We start from the raw sequence: 14,876 nt of genomic DNA on the forward strand, positions 1-14,876 counted from the left end.
TTCTGCTCCTCTTTGTCATCATGCTGTCTTTTCTTCTGTCATTAGCCACACCCCCCTCTGCACTTTCAGCTCATCAGCCCTGATTACACTCACTTGTTCAGCTCATCTAGTTCACCTGCTCTGCACCCTTTATAAACTCCATTCTCACTCTCCACCGGGCTGAATTATTACACCTTCCATAGTCCCTGATTTTCAAGCCCTCATAGTTTCATGCCTAGACCTCAAGCCTTGTTCTCTGGATTAATGACCTCACGCCTGCCTTCTGGATTTCCTGTTTTTTGCCTGCTCCTCATCTGGTTCTGTTCTGCCTCTCTGACCACGGTAACAACCTCCTCTTCAGTCTATGACCTCGACTCACGGATCACCCTTTTGGATTGCCCTTTGGACCACAAACTTTCATTGCCCCACTGTCCATAGCATTAAAGGCCTCCCTCTGCAGCTACCAGCAGCCTTATTAATAAAAACTGTTAATTTTTGCACCCCTGTGTCTGGCTTATATTGAATCCAAAACCTTGGTGCGTGACAAACCACTCAGCCACAGCCGCCTGATGGTTTGCCAGAATCTCCTCGGAGCCGATCGAGAGTCTCTATCCAAGGTCTCACCGAACTCCTTCCACATCCGAGCTTTTGTCTCAGCAACAGCCAAGCCTGCACACCGCTTGGCTCTCCGGTACTCCTCAGCTGCCTCCAGAGTCCCACAGGCCAACAAGTCCCGATAGGACTCCTTCTTCAGCTTGACAGCCTCCCTAACCCGGGGTGTCCACCACCGAGTTCGTGGATGGCCACCGTGAGAAGCACCGACAACCTTGCGGCCACAGCTCAAGGCAGCTACCTCAACAAGCGAGGTGTGGAACATGGCCCACTCGGACTCAATGTCCTCCACCTCAACTGGGATGTGGTTAAAGCTCTCCCGGAGGTGTGAGTTGAAGATCTCTCTGACGGGTTCTTCTGCCAGGCGTTCCCAGCCAACCCTCACTACACGTTTGGGTCTACCGGGTCTGTCTGGCATCTTCCCCCACCATCTGATCCAACTCACTACTAGGGATGCACTGATCCACTTTTTTTTTACTTCCGATCCGATCCCGATACCTAAATCTGTGTTTCGGCCGATACCGATCCTGTTCCAATATCATCATCATCATCACTGATTTTATATGAGGCTGTTATAATCTCCTCTCAAGTACAATTTGTACAAATATATGCATGCATGTCCAAAAAGGCAACTTGAGGTAAGTTTTATTAATGTTGAATAAGTTTTAAAGTTAGAATTAAATTCTGCTAACACAAAACGTTTTTTTTTTTATTCCTAGCTTTAAAGTGGATATTAAAAAATATTAAGTGGTTCATGAAGCACGCCTCCGTTCAGGAAATCCATTCCATAGTTTGAAGCCAACATGCATCATGGATCGGAAATATCGGCAGGTTGGATCGGAAAAAATCAGATACGTAAATTATGCTGGTATCGGAGGCCGATACCGATACTGGATCGGATCGGCCCCATCCCTACTAACTACCAGGTGGTGATCAGTTGACAGCTTAGCTCCTCTCTTCACCCAAATGTCCAAAACAAACGGCTGCAAATCAGATGACACGACTATGAAGTCAATCACCGATCTACGACCTAGGGTGTCCTGGTGCCAAGTGCACTTATGGACACCCTTATGTTCGAACATAGTGTTCGTGCTGGACAAGCTATGACTAGCACAGAAGTCCAACAACAGAATACCGCTCGGGTTTAGATCAGAGAGGCCGTTCCTCCCAATCACGCCCCTCCAGGCCACACTGTCATTACCCACGTGGGCATTGAAGTCCCCCAGCAGAATAAAGGAGTCCCCAGCTGGCGCACCTTCCAGCACCCCTGCCAAGGACTCCAAGAAGGCTGGATACTCTGAACTGCAGTTCGGCGCATAGGCACAAACAACAGTCAGAGCCTGTCCCCCCACCCGAAGGCAAAGGGAAGACACCTTCTCATCTACCGGGGAAAACTCCCAACACACAGGCACCAAGTCGGGGGCTACAAGTAGACACACACCAGCTCAACGCCTCTCACCATGGGCAACTCCAGAGTGGAATAAGGTCCAGCCCCTCTCGAGGAGATCAGTTCCAGAGCCCATGCTGTGTGTCCAGATGAGCCCAACTATATCTAGTCGGTACCTCTCAACCTCACGCACGAGCTCAGGCTCCTTCCCTGCCAGAGAGGTTACATTCCATGTCCCAAAAGCCAGTTTTGGTAAGCCAGGGTCAGAGCACCAAGATCCCCGCCTTCGGCCACTGCCCATAGCATCATGCACCCGACTTTTATGGCCCTTCCTGCAGGTGGTGGGTTCACAGGAAGGCAAACCCATGCTGCTCCTTGGGGCTGAGCCTGACCGGGCCCCATGGGTAGAGACCCGGTCACCAGGCACTTGCCAACGAGTCTCTCCCAGGCTCCCTGGCTCCAGGGTTGGGCCCCGGTGACCCACATCCGGGTAAGGGACACCAAGTTCCTTGCTGTGTCATGACCATAAAAATCTTTCGAATCACTCTTTGTCTGGCCTGTAACCTAGGACCAATCTGTCTTGGGACAGCATAGCTCCTAGGATCATTCAGGCGGGGTGTGTTTTGTGACGTAAAAGGTTAGAAGGCAGCAAGAATTGTTATGGAACAGATCAGAAATGTTCTCACAGACAGAGAGAGTTTTGTTTTGGCGAGTTTAAGAAACAGGTGCCAAAACCCCCCTGTTGACGTCTGAGAGGATATAAACAGGACAGTTGTTCCAACGCATGTCTGCTTCGACTCCTGACCCTGGAACGCACACTTTGCTCATTCACAGACAGAAATCAAAAAATGCATAATTACTCTGTAACAGCTTTAACATGAGTTCTAACTTTGCATGAGAATTAAAAATCATTACACAGTTAATAAAATTGATTAGTTCACTGCAACATCTAAAATGGTTTGAACTAAGACACTTTGATTATCAACATTTGTAAAATAGTAATGATAATAAAAAGAGAGTGTTCTTTCACTTGAATTTTCAAGAAAGAAAGTCTCAGGATGGGTGAACCTGTATTTCTGGATTCAAATCAATGAAATGACAGTTCCTGTCCCACAAGGTTCTTAAGGTCAAGAGTTTTGACCTCAGATTAAGTTCACTACATAAGAGTCTACGAATTATAGAAATATAAGTTGAGCGGAAATTTCTTTCCCAAACATGTGGAAGAAAGGTTTGTGTTCAGAAGTGTTCAAATTCAAACTTTTAGACGATCAAGGACAACACCATGTCTGAATCAAATATACCACCTTTCACCATGCTGAGAACACCAGACCTACAGTGAAGCATGGTAGTAGTGGCAGCATCGTGCTGTGGGAGTGTTTTTCTTTTCCATTAGCAGAGACTGGAACACTTGTCAGACTTAAAGGAAAGGTTGAGAAATTCTTGAGAGGAACATGGAGTCTTCCAGCGATTTGAGACTAGAACAGAGGTTTAGCTTCCAGCAGGATAATATACTTTTAGGGGTGGACAGGGATAAATAACCTGTCTCCTCCCTTATTTTACATATAACAGCCTGTGTACAGTAAGACAATAAAACCTGACAACTTCAATAAAATTTTTAAAGATGTTTTTGAAGCTTTGGATGCTAAGGATTACTGTGCTGCACTTTAGACCTGTCCAAAGCCTTTGATACAAACCAGATTCCAAAAAAGTTGGAACACTAAACAAATTGTGAATAAAACCTGAATGCAATGATGTGGAGGTGCCAACATCTAATATATGATTCAGAATAGAACACAAACCACAGATCAAAAGTTTAAACTGAGAGAATGTATCATTTTAAGGGAAAAATCTGTTGTTTCCAAATTTCATGGCATCAACAAATACCAAAAAAGTTGGGACAAGTCCATTTTTACCACTGTATGGCATCTCTCCTTCTTCTTACAACACTCAACAGACGTCTGGGGACAGAGGAGACCAGTTTCTCAAGTTTAGAAATATGAATGCTCTCCCATTCATGTCTAATACAGGCCTCTAACTGTTCAATCGTCTTGGGCCTTCTTTGTCGCACCTTCCTCTTTACGATGCGACAAATGTTCTCTATAGGTGAAAGATCTGGACTGCAGGCTGGCCATTTCAGTACCCGGATCCTTCTCCTATGTAGCCATGATGTTGTGATTGCTGCAGAATGTGGTCTGGCATTATCGTGTTGAAAAATGCAGGGTCTTCCCTGAAAGAGATGACGTCTAGATGGGAGCATATGTTGTTCTAGAACCTGAACATAGTTCTCTGCATTAATGGTGCCTTTCCAGACATGCAAGCTGCCCATGCCACAAGCGCTCATGCAACCCCATACCATCAGTGATGCAGGCTTCTGAACGGAGCGTTGATAACAACTTGGGCTATCCTTGTCCTCTCTGGTACGGATGGCATGGCGTCCCAGTGTTCCATAAATGACTTCAAATCGTGACTCATCTGACCACAGAACAGTCTTCCATTTTGCCACACTCCATTTTAAATGACCCCTGGCCCAGTTCAAACGTCTGAGCTTATGGAGCTTGCTTAGAAATGGCTTCCTCTTTGCACTGTAGAGTTTCAGCTGGCAACGGCGGATTGTGTTCACTGACAATGCTTTCTGGAAGTATTCCTGAGCCCATTCTGTTATTTCCTTGACAGTGGCATTCCTGTTTGAGGTGCAGTGACGTTTAAGGGCCCAGAGATCACGAGCATCCAGTTGAGTTTTACGGCCTTGACCCTTACACACAGCGATTGCTCCATATTCTCTGAATTTTTTGATGATGTTATGCACGGTTGATGACGATAACTTAAAAGTCTTTGCTATTTTATGCTGCGTAACACCATTCTGGTATTGTTGCACTATCTTTCTGCGCAACAATGGTGGAATTGGTGATCCTCTTACCATCTTGGCTTCTGAGAGACACTGACTCTGAGAAGCTCTTTTTATACCCAATCATGTTGCCAATTGACCTAATTAGTGTTAATTGGTCTTCCAGCTTTTCGTTATATGCTCAATTTCCTTTTTCCAGCCACTTATTGCTACTTGTTCCAACTTTTTTGGGATTTGTTGACACTGTGAAATTTTGAATCAACATATTTTTCCTTTAAAATGTTACATTTACGGGCAGCACGGTGGCGCAAGTGGTAGAGCTGCTGCCTCTCAGTGAGCAGGTCCTTGGTTCAAACCCCGGTCCAGGGGCCTTTCTGGGTGGAGTTTGCATGTTCTCTCCGTGCATGCGTGGGTTTTCTCCGGGTACTCCGGTTTCCTCCCACAGTCCAAAAACATGCATGTTAGACTGATTGGTAACTCTAAATTGTCCCTAGGTGTGAGTGAGAGAGTGAATGGTTGTTTGTCTCGTTTGTCTCTATGTGTCCCTGTGATGGACTTGCGACCCGTCCAGGGTGTACCCCGCCCCTCGCACAGTGATTGCTGGACATGGGCTCCAGCGACCCCCGTGACCCAAAATGGAACAAGCGGGTAAAGATAATGGATGGATGGATGTTACATTTACTCAGATTAAACTTTTGATCTGTCATCTATGTTATATTACATATAAAATATTGACATTTGCCATCTCCACATCATTGCATTCAGTTTTTATTCACAATTTGTTTAGTGTCCCAACTTTTTTGGAATCCGGTTTGTACTATAGATCATGACATCCTATTCATTCAACTTTCATTTATACAGATTAATCCCATTGAGCCTCGGGGACTCATTTACAAGAGAGACCTGATTTTAAGAAAGAGTGACAACAACAGTGGTTAAAACAGTTATGCTTAAACCATGAGATCTCAGATATTAGCTTCTCAGATCACACTGTTGTCTGGTTCTCAAACTTTCTCTCAGGTCAAAGGCAATGTGTTCAAGATAACGGTACTTCATCTATCTACCTAACGGACACTAATCATGTGCCACAAGGCTCAGTTTTAGGTCACACTCTTTTTATAATTTATATAAATAATGTAGGTCAAAACATTCCTGACGCATCCTTGCATCTCTATGCCGACAACACTGTTGTTTATTGCTGAGCTAACACAGTTGCCCAGGTTTTCCAGCTTCTACAGTCTGCATTTGACATCATTCAGTCTGACTTATTCCATCTCAAGCTGGTGCTAAATGCTGACAAAACCAAAGGGATGATGTTTTCCAACAGAAAGTCGGTGCCAGCAACTCTTCCTCCTATCTCATCCATGTATGGTGTTCCTATTGAGTTTGTAGATTCTTGCAAATACTTGGGAATTTTGGTCGATGCGCATCTCTCTTTTAAACCACGTTGAAAACTTGATAAAGAAACTGAAATTAAAACGTGGTTTCTTTTTCAGAAATAGATCTTGTTTAACTCTGAATGCCAGAAAACGTCTTGTAACCACTACCTTCCTACCTGTCATTGACTACGGTGACATTGGCATATGAATGCTCCTGCCAGCTCCTTGCAGATGTTGGATGCTGTCTATCATGGTGCGCTAAGATTCATAACTGGTTGTAACTATCGTACCCATCACTGCACTCTGTATTCACTGGTCAGTTAGTCATCATTATCTACACGTAGGCTCTCACACTGGTTCATCTTCATCTATAAATCCCTCCTTGGTCTGCTACCTTCTTATATCTCCTCCCACATGTCACTTTGTCAGTGCAGTTCCAACGTGCGCTCTCAGGCCATCATTACCTGCAGCGTTCCCTCAGTGAGGACTGAACTTGGCCAAAAGACCTTTTCCTCCTCAGCACCTGCACCTGGAACACCTTGCAACTGGAACTGAAGCTGTCCACCTTAATTTCTTTAGGGGATTTTAAACATTTGATAAGGTCACTAGAAACATCAAAACAAATACGTTAGTTTTTCGTATTTTACCTTGTTTTACGCCACCCTGATTTATTGTTTTATAACACTACTTTAATTTTAACTGCATTTTAACTGTAATTTATTGTTACTATTGTTTATTGTTATTGTAGTCTGTACTTTCTGTTCTGTCTGGAACAGGTCTCTCTTATAAATGAGTCCTCGTGGCTCAATGAGACTAACCCGTAGAAATAAAGGTTGAATGAAAAAAACAAAAACCTTTACACATAAATATAATACATTGTAACATAAAATCATAATGCAGGGTTGCCCCGTTAAACAAACAGAAACCACTGTAAGGAGAGCAACATGTTGGCTGATAAAAATAGAACTTACCTTTCTCATGATCTTTCGCCCATAGAACATCACCTTATCCCTTTTTCTGAAGCGGTAGTGAGGAACACCGGCATCTTCCTCTGAAACAAGCAAAGGTTCTCTAAGACCAACAACCTGCTTGTGGTGAGGCTTAGCTTTATCACTTCCCTGCTGCTGTTTAAAATTACCCGGAGGTCAGTATTGTTTGAGGAACCTGAAGTACACTTGGTTGTTCAGACCTGAGGCCTCGTGTGCATCTTTTTAAACAGAAAACCTAAGGATGGAAGGATGGTTTAACACGATCTGCTGGTTTCCTTAGAACGACAGCTTTTTGCAAACTGGCATTTTGTAATCCACCCATTCTAATTACGTATCATAGTATTTGTGTTGAACTTGGATCATACTATTAAACTGAAAATGTTTGAATTAAACACACTTATGTAATGCAGTACATCTGAGACTGGATCATAAGCATGCTGACATGTGGGGGCTGAGATGGTGTAGTGGTAGGGCAGATGACTTAAGACAAGAAAGTCCCCGTCATGCCCACATGCCGTGGTGTCCTTGAGCAAGACACTTAATCCCTAACTGCTCCCCGGGCACTTGCATAGCTGCCCAGTGCTCCACCTGGGTGTATCCCAGGTGCGATGGGTTAAATGCTGAGAACGAATGTCGTCGTCGTATGGAAATATACATTGATGACAAACCAGCACTTCTGTGGAGTGAGCTTCTTTGTGATACCAAAATAATGCAGATTCTTGTCCTGTGAATAACAATAACGTGTAATGGAAAGTTATATAGGATTATATAGGATTAGAGTGTGAAGAGTACTGACTTGATCGTTTGTATCTTCTGTAAAGGAGAAACACCAAAAACCCAAGGAATGAAATGGTTACCACAGCTCCCACCAGCACAGAAATCCACTGCAAGAAAGACAAAACATTCTTCTTCTGTGAACAAAATCTATACCACCTATTTTCAATCCATAACGATATAACAATCTCCCAAACAAAAGATTAAAAATTAGGGTTTTCATGTGCCCAAAATTTCCCTCCAGATGGTCTGATCATGATGTGATCACTGTGATTGTTGGTTTAATGCAGACAGCTCTGTAGTCGGAGTGCTCACCAAACTGGCCTCTGTTCTCTCCTCCACAAACTGCTCCATCTTGGCTTTAATCTCTCGACTGAACGGAAACAGGCCCTGAAAGATTCATCACAAAGACAAACCAGCACAAGCATCAACTGCACAGTCTGAGAGTACGAGGAGATATTAGAGCTTAGTAGTGACATTTTAACAAGACTGTAGGATTTATCGGTTTTACCACTACAGACGTTTTACAACATTATTTCTGGCAAAGTTCTGACATTTTATAAAATGTGAATAAATACAAAATTAATTGATTTGCAAATCTCATAAATCCACATTTTATTCACAATGCAACACAGTAAGTATGTAAGTAAACTTTATTTATATAGCACTTTTCATAGATAAAATCACAAAGTGCTTTACAGAAATACAGATAAACACGTCAAATGTGTAAACTAAGATATTGCACCATGTTTAGGAATAAGGCCATTTTGAATTTGATGTCAGCAGCACATCTCTTTAAAATGGGGACATGTCCATGTATTCCACTATGAAGCACCTTATCTCCTTTTATCGACGGTCTGTCAACATCCAGGAAGTGAGACGACCAGTTGCTGGAGATGTTGAAGGGGAGTATTGTCCCATTCTTTGCTGATGTAGGATTTTCATTTTTTAACCGTCTTTGATGATTTGATTTTTGTTTCATGATGCAACAAATGTGACCTTTATTTTTACTTTGAGTATGTGCATTAGTATCAGCAGAAATGTTAACTGGTGCTGCACGCAGGCCTGTTAAGCACCTGGAATCATCTACTATGAAGCTGTAATGGATGAAGTACCGTCTTGTTAAAATATGCAAGGCCTTCCCTGGGGAAAAAACCAAAGTTGTTTGGATGTTGTTCAAAAACCTGCTTAAATATTTATGCAATGATGGTGCCTTTTGCAAATCTGTAAGCTGCCCGTGTCATGGGCAATTATGCACCCCCATACCATCAGAGAGGCAGGCGTTTGAACTGTGTGCTGATAACAGGCTGTCCCTCTCCTGTTTACTGAGGTCCATGAAAAATAAATTAAAATTGAAAAAAAAAGAGTCAAATTTCAGTTTGACCACAGAAGTTTTCCACTTTACCTCAGTTCATTTTAAATAAGCTTTGGTCCAGAGATGTTTAAAATAAAAATGAAAAGAATTGATAATATAATGAACAGCACTGCACAAAATTAGCACAATAATGTTCTTCATGTGAACCTTGACAGAGTTTTTATTCTCGTACAATCACAAAAGATGCAGTAAAGAATGACTGACCGGGTATAAACAGCCCTCCTCTTCATCCTTGTCTTCCATGCCTGGCTGTTAAAAAACAAACGCAATAAAATAATAAACTAAAAAACAAACACAATAAAATAATAAACTAATATCCAGGATGACATTTTATTACAGCAAAATGTTAAGAAGTTAAACGTTAAGTTTATAAACACATTTTACATTTTTGAAGCACATCCATCTTCACAATTTCTGCTTTTCTGTAAATTAATGACTTCTTGTTTTTAAATACTGAAACACGTATAATTCACTGTAAATATTTGTACAAGGATGTGAATTTAACTCCTCCATAACAAAACCTCAAACTGCACTGCAAAGGATGGAAAGCATGAAAAAAACTTTAACAATGTCTCCTGTTTTCTTCATCAGTTAATGATTTTAATGACATAATTTAAGTTTTTAAAACAAAACATTTATAACAAATAAAATACTATATGGGCATTTTGTTTAACATTTATAGTAAAATGGAAAAAGCTTTGTCCATTTTAAGGTTGGGCCTCCTTGTGACAGAAAGGTTACATGCGGTGTAAGTAATTTCTGGTTAATGGTCTGCTGTTACACAAACATGCATGATGAGAAGCAGCACGGGGTTCAGTCTTGTTTAAAAAGGCCAAAGTGTGGAGGGCTGTGGACTGTACTGCAAACACTGTGATAAGAGAGCGCTTTTACATTTTCACTGCCTGTGACACAGCCACTTATGAAACTTGTTAAGATCTGCGCTCACTGGCCACTTTATTACATACTCACTGGTAGTACCATGATGGACCCTTGTTGCCTTTACAACTGTGTCATTCTTTGTAGGGTAGATTCAATAAGATATTGGAACATTCACCAGAGATTTAGGTCCATACTGAGAGCATCATGCAACACATGCAGATTTGTCAGCAGCATCTATGAAGTAAAGCTCCTGTTCCACCACTAATAAAAAATGTGGGACACGAGGATCTGGTGACTATGGAGGATCAATCCAGACTCAGAGCAGGCAGTGTTTCTCTAATTCTTACTGTCCAGTATTGGTGAGTCTGTATGAACTGTTGCCTCGGTTACAGGAGTGACACTCTGGATGTTGTCTTTTTTTGGTACTTTTCTATTTAAACCCAAGAGATGGTTGTATGTAATAATCCTGGTCAATCAGCAGCAGTCTGAAATACTCAGACGAGCCCATATGACAGAAACAACCATGACATGTTCAAAGTCACTTAAATCCCCTTTCTTCCCCTTTTCTTCTGCTAAGTTTAAACTACAGCAAGTCATATTGACCATGTTTACATGCCTAAAGGCATTAGTTGCTTCAATGTGATTGGTTGATTAGCCATTTGTGTTAAGAGCAACTGAACAAGTGGCATGCCGATGTCCCCCGTCGCTAAGGGATTTGAAAAGTGAATGTTTGTAGTTTTCAAGAAGAGTGTTTTTCCGGACTGAAATAGAAAAGGGACTGCAAGTAAATTGAACACACACACACACACACACATACATATATAACACACTGGTTGCACACTCCCTGAGAACGTGCAACATCTGTGACGTTGTGCTGTGATCAAACTGCACATTTTAAAGTGGCCTCCTGTAACACTTTGCAAAAACATCTGAAGCTCTCTCTCGACCTTGACCTCTCTAAGGATTTTAAACAACTGTTAAGCTGAATGGAAACATCAATGCAGATAAGTTCCTGTTTTAAGTATTTTTGTTAGGATTTTTGTTAGGATTTGTGTCAGGAGCGAACCCAGAGTGCAGAACAGGGACTCAACTCGGCAAAAATACAAAAATAGGATTTTAATGAAAAACGAAAGTACAAAATAAACAAGCTGACAGGGCAGCAAAACTTACATGGACATAGGAAGAAGGCACGGGGAACTCAGGAGACACGAGAGACACGGGGAACTCGAGGAACCAGGAAGACTCAGGGAAAGACTCAGGAGACCCAACAAAGAGGACCCAACAAAGAGTACCCAACGAAGACGACCCGACGAAGAACAAGACAGAATAGGACGGCTTAAATACAAGGACAAGACGAGACGTGATAACAAACAGCTGGGGCAAGACACAGGTGGCACTAATAGAACTAGTGAGGGAGCACAAGGGAAACAGACACAAACCGGGCCACAGAAAAGTACCATCCTTACAATTTTACACTGCTTTATAATGTAGCATATGTTTAATTTGATTTTATATCACTTCTTTTATTTGCTTTTCATGTTATATGCTTTTATAAAGCATGTTTATTGCTGTGTGCACCTCATCTGTGTCTTTTGTTTAAAACAGGTCTCTCCTCTGAGTCCTCGTGACTCACTGAAACTAACCTGTAGAACTAAAGGTTGAATGAAAAATGCAAGTTGGTACCTCGCCTACTTCACTGTCACAACATTCACAGGTGGCCCGACGGCCGGGGAGAGGCCATTTCCATCGCTTGGGTCCGTAATAGTGACAAGTGGACCTATGGTGGCGCAGGTGGTTAGAGAATGTATTCATGCAATTATGTGTCCTCACCCAAAACTTTTAAAATGGGGATAAACGTGACCTTAATAATTATAGACCAATATCACTGTTGCCACAATTTTCAAAGATTTTGGAGAAATTATTTGGGATCAGATTGGATCAATCCATTGACAAACAAAACACACTAAGTAACAGTCAATATGGATTTAGAAAAAATAATTCCACATCAATGTCACTTGTTGAATTGGTGGAACAAATAACAAATACAGTTGATCAAAAGAAGAGTTGTATTAGTATTCATGTTGATTTAAGTAAGGCATTTGATACTATAGATCATGGAATTCTTCTTGAGAAACTATATAAATATGTTAGAGGGACAGCATTAAAGTGGGTAAATAGTTATTTGAAAGATAGAAAACAATTTGTTCAAATACATAACATAAGATCTAAATTTAGTAATATCACATGTGGAGTGCCTCAAGGCTCCATACTTGGACCCAGGTAATTTAATTTGTATGTGAATGACTTGGTTAATGTTTCAGACTTTTTTAGATGTATTTTATTTGCAGATGACACAACATTTATTTGTAAAGGTGATGATACAGAACAAATGTTGAAGTTAATACAGTCAGATTTTGTGAAAATCCAAAATTGGTTTCTTCTAAATAAGTTATCATTAAATCTGGATAAAACCTATTACATGATACACAGTAACAGAAAAACAGATGTTCACGCTCCATTTTTGGTAGGTGGAACTGAAATTTGCAGAGTCAGTGAGGTGAAATTTTTGGGTGTTATTATTGATGAGAAATTAACATGGAAACCTCACATAAACAATTTGAGAACAAAAATATCTAAATCGATAGCAATTCTGTAAAAAGTAAGAGTTATTCACTGATAAAGCAATGTTTATGTTTTATAATGCAATAGTTGTTCCTTATTTGGTTTACTGTATTGAAGTCTGGGGTAACACGTGTAAAACTATAACTAATCCTTTGTTCATTTTACAGAAAAGAGCTGTACGAATTATTATGAAAAAAACAATAGATATCCGTCAAATACGTTATTTTATCAACTGAAAATTTGGGGATTCTATGATTTGGTTAATTATAACATTTTGTTGCTTATGTATACAGGTAGGGCACATAAAGAAATGTTGCCCGTTAATATTCAAACAAATTTTGTTAAAAGAGAAAGTGTATATGTTCTTAAAGGAATTGAGATGTTTGTGAAGCCTTATTTTAGGACTAGTTTGAAGGAACGATCCACAATAATTCAGGGAATAGGATGTGGAATGGTTTGAATGATAACATTAAAAATGTCAGATCATTGTAAACATTTAAGAGACTGATAAAGTCTCGTCCGCACAAGGCAACTGGCCCAGACAACATGCCCGGAAAAGTGTTGAAGGAATGTGCTGATCAGCTCTGTGAGGTGCTGGCAGACATCTTTAACACCTCACTAACCCTGGAGACAGTTCCCACCTGCTTGAAGACTGCCACCATCATCCCAGTCCCAAAAAGCTCTACAGTGACTGGTCTGAATGACTATCGGCCAGTGGCCCTCACCCCGATAGTCACTAAATGCTTCGAATAACTGGTCATGACTCACATCAAAACAACCATCAACATCAACGAGGACCCTCATCAGTATGCATACCGTGAGAACCGATCAACAGAGGATGCAATCTCCTCTGTGGTCCACACTGCACTCAACCACCTGGAGCAGAAAAACTCTTACGTCCGTATGCTCTTTGTGGACTTCACATCCGCCTTCAACACCATGATCCCCCAAACCCTGATGGACAAACTATCCACACTAGGACTAAGCCCCTCCATTTAACCCTCAATATAACCCTCAGTACTGGCTCTCCTCAGGGATGTGTGTTGAGCCCCCTCCTGTTTACTCTGCTCACGTATGATTGTGCAGCTACCCATCCAGGCTGTCACATTGTAAAGTTTGCAGATGATACAGCGGTGGTGGGATGCATCACAAACAATGATGAGTCCAGCTACAGGCAGGAGGTGGAACACCTGGAGAGCTGGTGCAGAGAGAATAACCTTCACATCAATGTGAAGAAGACAAAGGAGATGATTGTGGACTTCAGAAGGAACAAAAACACCTACACCCCCCTGAACATAAGAGGATCTGCGGTGGAAGTGGTCTCCAGCTACAAGTACTTGGGTGTACACATGAATGACAACCTCAGCTGGAGCAACAACACCACCAGCCTGATCAAGAAAGCTCATCAGAGACTTTACTTCCTCAGGCGGCTGAGGCGAGCTGGTCTGGGAAGCTCAGTCCTCATCTCCTTCTACAGGTGTGCAGTGGAGAGCATCCTGTGCTCCAGCATCAATGTGTGGCATGGAGGCTGCACAGCTGCAGAAAGAAAAGCTTTGCAGAGAGTGGTGAAGGCTGCACAGAAGTCTGTCGGAATCAGCCTCCCCACCATCACAGACATCTACACCTCCAGATGCAGGAAGAGGGCCACCTGCATCATGAAGGACCCCACCCACCCAGCACACACACTTTTTGCCCCACTCCCCTCAGGAAGGAGGTTGAGGAGCATTAAGTGTAGAACCACTAAACTGAGGAACAGCTTCTACCCTGAGGCTGTTAGACTCATGAATCTCTAACTAGAATAATCACTGTGAAAAACCATATCATGTTGCTGCTGATCTGTTTCATGTTGCTGCTGATCTGTTTCATGTTGCTGCTGATCTGTTTCAATGTTGATGTGTTCATGCGTGCTCATCTGCTCACAGACTCATGATCATGTTTGTGCTGATGTTCAATGTTTTATGTTATGAGTGCTTAGTGTATATTTAGTTGATGTTTTTCTTAGTTCATATCTTAGATGTTATTACTGTTTTTCTTA

At 41.8% G+C, this 14,876-nt stretch overlaps 1 protein-coding gene across 1 annotated transcript in view; it reads right to left on the reverse strand.

The window, feature by feature from the left end:
- pnpla7b (patatin-like phospholipase domain containing 7b) overlaps positions 1-14,876 on the reverse strand; it is a gene marked incomplete in the record, with an annotated part of 164,612 nt that overhangs the window by 147,558 nt on the left and 2,178 nt on the right. The window contains 4 exon segments of the mRNA XM_037679949.1: positions 7,174-7,253; positions 7,988-8,075; positions 8,281-8,355; positions 9,545-9,589. Of these exon segments, the coding sequence (XP_037535877.1) occupies positions 7,174-7,253; positions 7,988-8,075; positions 8,281-8,355; positions 9,545-9,583 (282 nt within the window).

Source organism: Nematolebias whitei, chromosome 8, assembly GCF_014905685.2.
Source record: "Nematolebias whitei isolate Nwh7 chromosome 8, NemWhi1, whole genome shotgun sequence".
Classification (NCBI taxonomy): Eukaryota; Metazoa; Chordata; class Actinopteri; order Cyprinodontiformes; family Rivulidae; genus Nematolebias; species Nematolebias whitei.